This window comes from Anser cygnoides, chromosome Z (genome assembly GCF_040182565.1).
Source record: "Anser cygnoides isolate HZ-2024a breed goose chromosome Z, Taihu_goose_T2T_genome, whole genome shotgun sequence".
Lineage (NCBI taxonomy): Eukaryota > Metazoa > Chordata > Aves > Anseriformes > Anatidae > Anser > Anser cygnoides.
This window is the reverse complement of record NC_089912.1, coordinates 46,222,596-46,234,683: the sequence shown is the minus strand read 5'-3', so window position 1 is coordinate 46,234,683 and position 12,088 is coordinate 46,222,596. Positions and strand designations below refer to the sequence as shown.

The 12,088-nt window shown below is 40.0% G+C and overlaps 1 protein-coding gene across 5 annotated transcripts in view; it reads left to right on the top strand.

Moving 5' to 3' along the window:
- Positions 1–7,915, top strand: part of APBA1 (amyloid beta precursor protein binding family A member 1) — an 89,048-nt gene extending 81,133 nt beyond the window's left edge. For all 5 annotated transcript variants that reach the window (XM_048049679.2, XM_066989132.1, XM_066989131.1 and 2 more), the window contains 3 exons: positions 3,064–3,183; positions 3,805–3,945; positions 4,313–7,915. In XM_048049679.2, the coding sequence (XP_047905636.1) occupies positions 3,064–3,183; positions 3,805–3,945; positions 4,313–4,384 (333 nt within the window). In that variant the 3' untranslated portion in view covers positions 4,385–7,915. The remainder of the gene's footprint in view (positions 1–3,063; positions 3,184–3,804; positions 3,946–4,312) is intronic.
- Positions 7,916–12,088: the final 4,173 nt, after the last annotated feature.

Below are 12,088 nucleotides of genomic sequence, written 5' to 3'. Positions count from 1 at the left end.
TACCTCACAGAGCTCTGAGCAGACATGTAAATCTGGTGTCGTACTGTGAGAGAAATCCTTCTCTGATTCCTATGTATATGGCTGTTAAAGTTGCTTTACTACACAACTTCCTGGTGACTGGTTGTTTCATGCAATATGTTTCTTTGCATTTTGTGCTTTTGTATTTCACAAAGTACATTTTTATGTTTTTGTCCTCGAATCAGTTTTATAATACTTGAACTCAGATTTTTGCTCTAAAGACTTCCTTCCTATTCTGTTTTCCAAAAACATGAATTCTGTGCTCTAATGAGTAATAGGTGCACAGATATCTGAGCCAGCCATTTTAGATTCAGGGAGTGGAAATTACAGCCCGAAGTGTAGTATACTAAAAATGTGGCAAAAGCAGTCTTACATTTGTGATGTATGAAAAAAAAAATAATCATATTAAAAATCTCTGTGCCAACTTCAGTGGAACTAAACCCACCATGAATTCAGACTTTTCATGTTAGCCTTACTTGTTTCCTATCTCACATCAGTTTTATCTCTAAAACAGTGATGAGTTGTGCTTCTCTGATTCAGAGCCTTTTTAGGTAGAGTTTCATTATGATGGGCCTTATCTGTACTTCCTCAAAACAGAAACAGTCAGCTTTGCTCTCTCCAGCTTCTGTAGACATTCCTCTTCCTCACTGGTACTTATGGCTGTTGCCATAGGAACTGGTAGCCATTTATTTTGTCTTTCTAGACAAAAGCAAAGTCTGCATATTTTCATGTCTTCATAACCATACATGTAGACCTGTTTGTATGGCAATTCTCATATCAAGTAGAGGAACCACTGGATGATCTAAGCACAAGTTTAAATGTGGCAGAAATATCTCAGATTTCAGGTTTATTTAGCATGTCCTAAGGGCTCCTATGAAAAGATGAGTGTTATATAGCTTAGAAGATATCTTGCAAGCACTTAAATAAGGTAATTTTAGTATTACAGATGTAAGCTCTGCTACTAATTGACTGAAAACCACAGAGCTAGAAAGAAACTTCCCACATGTGGTGGCTATTCCCTGATTGTATTGCACTACTTGTCTCTTTTTTGGAAGCCTCTGATGATGGCTATTATCTGAAACAAACTCAAGGACTACATAAGCAACTAAATTGTTCAAATGATACAGTTGCTATTTTTCTAATAAGCATATACTACCATTCTGCATAGTGCTAGGAGCTAGGTGTTATTGCAGTCATTGTACTTTCTGTAAAATTACTAAATTTTTTGTTGGGGGCCACATTAGTGCTTTTTGAAGGAATAGATTTAAATAAGTAGTGCATGCTTCAGGGGGAGTAAGAGAGCATTGATTTCAACTCTGTTGAAGACATGCAGCCTGAATTAACTCAGATGACCCTAGTTAGACACCTAAATTCCTCATAGATACAGTCATCTCTGCAAGACTCCTGCCCTCCTGGATTTAGAAAATTAAGGCAAAATCCCCTCAGACTTTTGTCTAAACATTACAGCCACAGCTTAGTATGGTTTAGTTCCTCCTATCTTTTACTCTGTGTGTTGATTTGAAGACCTGCAGGAAGATGTTGAATGGCCCTTGAGCACTGCAGCTAACTCCATTGAGGTAAATACAGTCACAGAAGAGGTGGAGTTTGGACCTTCTTTCTGCTGAGAGTGGAGCTGAGGCACTTCCCACAGTCATGTGCTTTGCCACTTCGTGTTCACATGCACTTTCTCTTGGAGCAACCTTGAATAACGAGCCAAGCTGAGCCCAGGATTGTGTGGAAGTGCGGCCAGCTGTTGCCCATGTGATGGCTGCATCCAGACAGTTCAAGGCATTGACAAGAAAAAAGATTCTGAGGCAGTTAACACTGGCTGGATGCCATTTCAGTTATTCGAGTCACTGCAGAGTCCAGAGTCAGCAGAATCGTTAGCAGTAAACGGGATGTAAAAACTTCATTGTGTTACCTTAGTTGTGGTGGAAATTAACCTTTCAAAGTCAGGGTTGGACATCCATTAGTTTCAATGGGACACAGATTTCAATTGTACATATAAAAAGAATTCAGAAATAGGTTTTGGAATTGATATGTATTGTATAAAATAAGGTGGAAGATGCTGTATTCTTTATAAAGCATTTATTTCTTGATGTGGATTTATTTATTTATTGAAGGCTAATCCTTTGTGTGAATTAAGCATTTAAGAGTAGAAAAATCTGTGTCCTCTTCTGTGTTGGACAGAAAAAGGATCTTAACAGTCTACAAGTAAGAGATCTGAACACTTGAAATCGTACAAGGGGTCAGATTGCAGTTATCTGCATTTTAACATTTGATTTTTCATGGAGCCATACAACGACAGAGACTCCGAGACTAGCAAGCACCTTGGTTCAAAGCAGTGTCAGCTAGAGAAGGTTGCTTAGGGCTGTGCCCACTGGGGTTTAAATAACTCCAAGGATGGACACTACACACCTCTCTGGGCAACCAGTTTTAGTGTTTCACTACCCTCACAATAACATATGTATATTATTTATGTGTATATATATATATATATTTCTTCAGTTTTCTTCTGGTAACAAGACACTCATGATGATATGTCTAGGTGATATATGTAGAGAGAAGAAGGAATGGGAATTCTATGATTTTGGTATGAGTAGAACCCTCCATTTGTGTGGCAGAAAGCAATATATCCCATTAGAGATGCCACTTATTTGTTACTATCTTATCTACCTATTTAAAATTTCATTTACCAACCACAGTCAGCTTTTTTGGTGGGCTGGATAAAGCGGTTTCATATTCTTTTTGTATGTTACTTGTGTTATGAAATGAAGAAATTGCCAACAGGAAGCTATATTTCTTAAAACAACAGTGCCAGCTTCTTGGCAAGAACATTTGATGCTGCATTGCTGATTTGACTGAATATTCACATACATATGTCTGGTGTTCAGTGATTTGGTTCTGTTTTAGAGCATACAAAGAACTGTTTATTCAGGACTGTTCCCATGCCAATGTTTTAACACTTACTTTTTTACCCAGTGTTTGTGTTAAATGTTTCACCCTATCTCTGTCAGCATATTTCATGGTGATTTCTTTTTGCAGGGTTTGAAAAACCAGGCCCGGGTTAAACTGAACATAGTTAGGTGTCCTCCAGTAACAACAGTCTTGATCAGGAGACCGGACCTCAGATACCAGTTGGGCTTCAGTGTGCAAAATGGGATTGTAAGTAGCTTCCAGACTCCCTGGTGAAGCTTTAATATACATGAAACTTCACATCTATTTGTGACAGTGTGGGAAGAGGGAAGCTGCCATTTTCTTCTTCACAGCAAGCAACACTTTGCACACGTGCGAAGTCTTAGATGTAAACGTTATTTTTGTCTTTGACTCTACTTAGTCCACAACTTCAGAGTTAGTCAGGGGAACAGACAAGCTCTTTCAGGTTAGAGAAACAAAACTGTGTACCGAAACTGTTCTCATCTGCTTCATTCCTGTCTAAGCAAGCTATTGTATGTTCTCAAAAGAAAAAGACTGTTCTTAATCCTCCTCTGTTGTAAAGCGTTTACATCCTGAACATTATTAAACTGTGGTCCTTCATACACTTTTAAACTGCCAAACCGTAGCGTATCTGACATAAAACACAAAGAGCCTTTTCTGACAGTTTTGTTCTTGGAAGAGAATACACTGCAATTATTTGCCAGTAATAAATTTTACTTTAAATCTGTGATGGATTGTATTTTAGAATTTGTTGCAAGTCTGTATTGTTACAACTTAGAGGCAAAAATGGGTAATCTAAACCCTCTCTTCCGTATCTAGACCCTGCTAAATTTGTCCTTTCTCTTCCAGATCTGTAGCCTTATGAGAGGTGGTATAGCAGAGCGAGGAGGTGTGCGTGTTGGCCATCGGATCATTGAAATCAATGGGCAGAGTGTTGTGGCAACACCCCATGAGAAAATTGTGCACATTCTGTCAAATGCTGTTGGTGAGGTAAGAGCAGCGCCCCTAGGCAGCATAACATATTTCATCATTGTTACTTCTTTTGGCCTGTTGCTACTCAAATCTAAACAATGGAAGCCAGGGTAAAGACAATCCACCGTTTCTTTTTTTATTATTTACTGATAGTTCTCAAATGTTTTAGATGAACCCTAGCCAGAAAATATTTGTGTCCACAACTTTAGATGTTGGTTGATGCTAATCACACGGTTCCATAAAATCACCGCCTGCAATACTTTAATAAGAGTATGAAAACTCTCAAGCTTTGCTTTTTGTTTCTGTCCTGTATCCTTTTAGCTAGTTCCTTCCCAAAGTATGGTACATGTTAGGAATATTGATTAATTTCTTTTATTTTCCCTAGATTCATATGAAGACTATGCCAGCTGCCATGTACAGACTGTTGACTGCACAAGAGCAACCAGTTTACATCTAAAGCCGACACCTCACTGTCACAATGTGCATGGAGGATGTTTTTCCTCATTAGTGCTTGTCTCTCTAGTGCTGCATTTCTGTGTCCGCAGAGACATTTCTTTCTTTGTCTCACAAAAAAAGAGACTTTATATCTCTTTTCCCTCCCTTTCTCCCCTTCTCCGTAACATTTTCCTGTATTTTGGGAAGGGGCAAAATAGACGGGACAATTTTGGTTGCATCTCTTTACAAGTGAAACTAAATGCAGTTCCACATGCAAAACAGGAAAATAGCAGCAGCATTGTTCACAGCAGGATTCACAAAAAGGATCGACTCTGATTCATTCTAATAACCAGTTTTATTTTTGTGACTATTATTTGGTAAACTGAATAAATTAAATGTTGCTAAATGAAAGATGTCTTTTACCAAACAAGCAGAAGTGTAGGGTGCAAAGTGTTCTCTTGGACATCCTGCACGTGGCTTTTCTTTTCTTCCCCTATTTTCCCACAGGCACTGAGCTCTGTTTTAAAGGTTTATGTCTGTAGGAAAGGTAGAATACCAAAAAGATATTTTTGCCCTCAGGAAGAATACCTGCTCATGAAGAATGAGTAAATGCTGCTGTGGTAAAATGGACTGTCCAAATACCTTTTAATTACCTTCTGTTACCAGTTTTTGGACCCTAAAAGTTACTCTGCGAGTTGCTGAAACACATTACAATTGCATTAATTACACCAAGTAATCAGGGAGGCATATTTTACAACTGCCTCTCCTTCTCTACCCCCAGTTTCTGAACCCTTTTGTTCTACTTCATTTTTAAATGCAACATGTCTTCTGTAGTCCCTTGCCTATTTTAGAAGTTAAAGGAAAGGGGAGAGAGGGAGGGGAGAACAAGAGAAACAATATGGGGATTTGCTGAATAGCTACACGTTTTCTAGGCTCTTAATTCTGCATTTGATGCACACAGCAATGTGTGCCAGTGTATATAGATGTTTTTAAAATTGTGCTTGCTATTTATGAAGTTTGAATATAAGAGATCTGCATACTATTCTAAGTAATATTGTTCTCTGAGCCAGTTCTAACATATATTTTTGTCCAAAGACCTGTCTAATTTTATCCTCTTTAGTTCATGACATAGATAACAATGGGAGGGATACAGTGGGAATAAACGTATTTATTTTGTTATATAAGTTAAGTTGTTATATTTTTTTTCCATTTGTATGGCACTTAACAGATATATGTGTGTACTATATGCACTTGTATGAAAAAGACGTAGGAAGTATAGGATTTGATTGGCCTGTAACTTGCATGCTAGGGACAAAAGGGGAAGGGGAAAAATGGGTTGGTGGTTGTTTTTTTGTTTGGTTTTCTTTTTTTTTTCCTGTTTGTTTTTAATTTAAAAAAAAAGCTTTTCTTTGTAGTGAGAGGGAAATTCTCCATTCTTTGTAGTTACTTTTGGCAGGACTGTATACTGGTGTTTACATTGAAATTGAACCATGCATTTAGTCCAGGCTGATAACGCTGATTTTCTTTTAAGGAAACAGTTTCTGCTCTGTCTTAGTGCGATAGGAAGACCCAGTGAGATGAAGACAAGAACAGGTCACACACACACACGGACGTGTCCCTTCTGTTTTGAGAATGTGTTGATGGTCACAGTCACTTGTTTTGCTATTGCTGCGTGGCGGACTGTGCAAAATAGGCAATGTTTGCAGTCCAGTAACGGCACCTAGAAGTGACCCCAGGGATTCATGGAAGTGGATGTGTCTGTGTGTGCTCACGTGTGTGCATGGGCACAGCTGGTGCACACGCTGCTGAGAGCCATCGAGTACTCTTACCAGAGGTCTGCTTTTGGCTTTCAGGAATAATGGGCGTCTGTGGTCTGATCAGAGGGAACGGGTAAACTTTGTGTTTCAGTGGGTAGTAAATATTTAAGGGAGGTAATGAAGTGGTGCATAAACTATTGTAGTAAGTGAATATGTTTTAGTGTTGAGGTTAATGTACGATGACTTGATTTTACTGCAGTTCTTGTTGTTATATCATTTAATCCCAGTCTCTGGAATAGCAGACTGCACGAGAGCGTGGTGTTGGTATTCCAGTTAGTGACTTACCTCTGCTACCAGACTGATGCAAGTAGATAGTGAATGACTTGTGAGTATATTGTTTAACTGTAGACATCTAGTTTATGATGATCATTTGAACTTTTTTTTTCCAGAACTTTCCATATATATAGTAATATATGTAAATAAGATATATAACCATGTACAATTTAGATTATATACAGTGCAGCCTTTCCATAAGTTGCCTGAGGAAACTCAGTGAACTCTTGTAGACACAGTTACTGTGCTTCTGGTTCCTGCTATGTTTACACTCTCAGCTTCACTTGTTTCTGTGGCTCTGTAAAACTTACATGGTAGGGTCTTTAACTGGCTTCACTGGGAAATGAGGAGGACCTGAACATGCAAGGGTATTGAGGGATGAAACAACTGCAGCTTTTTTTTTTAAATCTTCCAGCCAAGATTCTGCCAAGTTTTTGGCACTCGAATGCTTCCGTGGTAAATAGCCACTTAACATTAAGCGAGTGAATGTTAGCAGGATCAGGGTCTAGTAAAGAATCTGTTGTTCCAGTTAGGATGTGTGTGTAAGGCTTTTGAGCTGGGAGGCCCATGGTGTGGCACAGGCTGCTGGTAACTGTCTTCTAAGCAATCCCTTTTTAATTCGTAGAGTGAAGGACTTCCAAAAAATGTGCTGAGAAAGGAGAGCTGACAGTTCTCTAGACTGTTGCAGCAGTTTGTTAGATGATGTGTGAAATTTTAACAAATATGGTGGAACAAACAGCTGGTTTACATTCCCTCTTCAGTGACGGATCTGATTTTTTTTCTCTTTCTCACTGCTTTGTGCAGTCTGATTCTTCAGTGTTTACATTAAGGATGAAACATCCATTCTGTTTTTCTTTTTTTTTTTTTTTTTACTGGAAAGTTTCACACATTTATTTTGAGTTGTTCAAATCTGAGGTTCAGTTGGGGTTTCCAGGTTTGCTTGCTTTCCTTGTTTCTTTTTTTAAATAAAATAAATTTCTGAAGACAGCAATGTGGTTGAGATCTCTTGTACATATTTAGCGCAGTACCTAGACTATGAAGTTATATTATTGTTCTGTAAAGAGGGTGAATAGAAATTATTGTAAAGCGTTGGGAGAAGTATAGTATTGTATTTGTAACAATATTGTTCTTTGTAAACATTTAATGATCTCTATATAAAAATATAAATATATATATATAAATACATGTGAGCCTGGAATGTTGATACTGCACATCTACTGAATGTAATTCCTCTGATGTTTTTTGCCACAGGTCTCTGACCTCTGTAATGAAGCTGCTGTGGTCTGATATGGGGGGTGGGGGGTGCGGAGGAGGAATGGGCTTTTAATTTGGGGGGTGGGGGGATGGGGGAAGGAGTTCTGGCCAGCTGTTTTGTTGTGATGTATTTACTGTGCTACATTCCTTTATTTAACAGAGCGCTAATGTCTGTAAGATTTGCAACAATAAAATACAAAACAAAAATACCTCAGACAAGCCTGAGAGTTTGCTCATACTGATTTAGGAGTTGGCTTGCCAGTACTGAATGCATGAATGCTTGGAAGGTAACTGGATTTCCTTGTTGTCGCATAGTTGGGAGTATGAGTACCTGTATTTCTGCAGATGTGAACCAGTGCTATTAGCTTTGTTGTTAAAACAGCATTATGTTCAGGTTACACATGACACTAGTGCTCCTAAATGAAACTGATTTCTTATCTAGTGTTGCATCCCAGTTTTTACCATATGAACTGTCACCATGTTTGAACCTTCCAAAAATGCATTATTTCAAGATGCTTTCTACATGACAGAAATACTATTTCATTGTCTGAGTATCTTTAAATGTTGTGGGGTGTTTTCCATAAGTGAGATTTTCAAAAAAACCAACCAACTAAACAAACAAACAAAAAAAAAGCCCTCACTTATTACCATTTCTGAAACCACTGTTTTTCTTCAAAGGTCATCAGCATGGTTAATTCCTAAAGACCTCACATGATTTGAATAAACAAACTAAAATTAAAAGATGTCAGTCCTTAGAATAAATCCTGGAACTACCTGTGACAGAGTTTAAATAAAAAAGAAAGAAAAGGAAATACTCGTATAACCAGAGATTGATTATGAATGGTATCTGAAAGTCTACCAGCAAAAGCCAACTTAGGAGTATTTCTTCAAGTAAGGCTTCATAGGATTTTCTGTGCTCTATAGGTTGTCATAAATACTTCGAGAGTACAGAAATGAAAATACACGCCACAGCTGATTCGTAAGAAAAACTAAATGGGGGCCTTCAGCCACCGAGTGGCTCTCCATAGCATGAAATACAAATATTGCCAGCAGGAGAGAGTGAAGCAGTTAACCTTTCATGTTATTTGCCTAAATGATAGATTGGAGAAATTCTGAACCATTTGGTAAATGGTGCAGCAGACAGGCTGAACCTGTTTTCCTTGTGTCCCTGTACACCGCCCTCCATCCTTCCCCTGCTTGTTATCCTTTTTGTTAGAACTTCTTGCAATGTAGAAACTGGAGTGTACTTTTCTACATTTTACAGGATAAGCCTAAGTATGACTTTTCCTTCAGCAGTACAGACACGAACCTCACAAAATCTCCCAAGGATTCGGTGATCCAGGTTATCAGTCAGCCTGAGGAGGCCCCGTCCTGTGCATGCACAGCCACAACACGTTTCCCTCGGCCACAGGATGAACTTGGCTGGGTGATTGCAAGCGAGGAGCCTTCAGGCAGCTCCTGCTTGGTACCGGTGGTGACACAGCTTGTGTGTCCTTGCCTCTATCAGAAACAGCATCCAGAATTATGCGAACATCCTTTGTCTTTGATGGCAGAAGGGACAAACGGTGTTGCTTTCTTTGAGAAAAATCTCGTAATAAGTCAAATAACCAAATGGGGTAATCCTTGCGGGGATGGGATCTGCAGAACATGCTTACACCCTGCTCATAGCCTGCCAGATACTGCACAGCTTGTGGGTCCCACATCTCAGGGGACGTGAGGTTGTCAGTACGGTCTTCACTCTTTATAGCATTGCTTCTAATAAGTAGCATTTTAAAGGGTGCTTTACAAGACCATAAGTGGTTGTTGTTTTTTTTACTGAGATAATAGTAAATCAGCACCTCATGGTGCATAACACACACGCTTTGGAGTTTTGACACTGTTTCTGTCAGCAAGGCAAGAATAATGTCCCACCATTACATGAGAAGGCTTCTAGGCCAAAAGAGCAGAATGCAGAGCACTTCTTTCAGTCTGCATTTTAATTACAGATTGCAATTAACAAAGAACCTTCTTTTATAAGGGATACTTTTAGAACTCTCCAATACTGTTTTTTACTGAAAGGCAATTTGTATCTGAACAGCTGCACTTTGCTACTGAAGCTTTTGGCTTAAACCACAATACTGAAAATTGCAGTTTTCTTAGTTCCTGCTTTTGACAATCGCTTCTGGAACAATCATACATGTTTTCTGCACAGGTTACCAAACATAAGAGCCAAGAAAACATTTCTCTTTTGTAACTTCAAATAGGGTGGTACATAAAATGTCCAGATTGTAACAATGCATCCTAGTAGATTTTCTTCCTTGCTTTTCATCAGTGTGACAACGATTGAACAGTGATTTCGTTGGAAAAAGAAGCCCATACTATATGTTATATGTAATAGTCGTAGTGCATTAGAGAAACTGTTCACATGGAGGCTAGGCTATTTATGAGACTAGCCTACAAGAATAAGGTGTATTTATAATTTTAGCAAAAAGAAATATGGATAAAGAGATTATCTATGACTCTGCGTGCTGACATTTTTTTGAGGGTGGGCAGCACCAATTCTTAAGGGAACAAAATAGTCTGAACAGGTAGCATGCTAGTTAGATGTTTCTGAGACCCAATGCACAAATAAATAACTGCTGTACATAGAGGAAGGGAGATTCGGTTAATGCTCAAAGAGGTGGATTTGTGCTGTAAATGTCAATCCTAACTACAGTTGTGTCCAGATAGTTTTAATCTTCTCCCGTACAATATTTTTGAATACCCCCATTTTCTCTGCCACAGACCTTGCATGACTGCTCTCCTAAGTATCGCCTTCTCAGCAATCCAGACTTCTTGTTGGCATATGAAAATTTATTGTCTATTTTAAATGTTTGTATTCCATCTCAGCCAAGCAACATATCTGTGTTTTATGCTAACTCTCATGCTTTCACAGTAGAAATTTGTGGTGGTTTTACCCAGCTGGGCAGCCAAGCTCCACCACAACCACTCTGTCACTGCCACTCCTCAAAGGAACAGGGGGAGAAAATACAATGAAAAGGGCTCAAGCATTCAGATAAGAACAGGGAGATCACTCAACAGTTATCATGGGCCAAACAGACTCAGCATAGGGAGATTAATATAATTTATTGCCTATCACTAGCAGACTAGTACAGTGAGAAACTAAAAGCAAATTAAAAACACCTTCCCCCCAACCACCCTCTTCCACCTCCTCCCCCTGAGTTGTGCAGGGGAACTCGGGCTGGGGGCTGCGGTCAGTCCCTAACGCTTTGCCTCCACCACTGCTCCTCTCTGCCCCTGCTCCCCGTGGGGTCCCTCCCACGGGATGCCGTCCTTCCCGAACTGAGCCTGCGGGGGCTGCCCACAGGCAGCAGCTCCCCCCAGACCCCTGCTCCTGCGTGGGCTCCTCTCCACGGGCTGCAGCTCCGGCCCGGGGCCTGCTCCTGCGGGGGCTCTCCATGGGCCGCAGCCTCCTCCAGGCCACCTCCACCTGCTCCAGCGGGGGCTCCTCCACGGGGGGGCTGCAGCGTGGAGATCTGCTCCGTGTGGGACCCGTGGGCTGCAGGGGGACAGCCTGCTCCACCAGGCCGCAGGGGAACTTCTGACCTTGGTGTCTGCTTGGCTGTTTTTCTCGCATTTTCTCACTCCTCTCTCCCAGTTGTTCTTGGGCAGCACTTTCTCCCTTTCTCACAATGACGCATCCAGCGCCGTTCACTGGCTTGGCTCTGGCCAGCAGCGGGTCCTTTTTGGAGCTGGCTGGAACTGGCTCCGATCTGATGTGGCAGCTGCTGGGCTCTGCTCATGGCGGACGCCCCTGCAGCCCCCTACAAACCTTGCCACATAAACCCAACGTAAGAGCTCACAAACTTTGCCAGACATACAATGAATTCTTCATATTTGACTGGTTAAAAAAAAAAAAAAAAAAAAGTAATGTAAGGCGCATGTCAAATATCATCATGCAGAATCGTAGTATTTCTTTCCCACTAAAAATGTGCAGCAAAATAAATTATTTTCTTCAAATATAGTCATAATGTTTCAGCAAGTTTAAATTTGTTAGTATTCCAGGTTGGCTGACAACTCCAGAATGCTCCCAACTCTAGAAGAGATCAGTTTTGACATCCTATGAAAATGTGGCCCATAAAGGTGGTGTCAGAGTATACTCAGAGCTATCTTGCTGGGTCTGTGTGGTGGGTGAATGCTTCGTTTCATTCTGTGACGCAGTTTAGATTCTCTAAATTTTCACCTATCCAAACTGCAAGTTGAATTGTTGTCTTTTCCGACTAATAGAATCTGTTACGTACTTTCGAACCTACTAATGTGTTCCTATGCAGAACAGTGGTTGATTAAGCTTTTGTTGAAAAAAAAAGCAACTCAAAAGTAGTAACCAAAATTATGGTTTGATT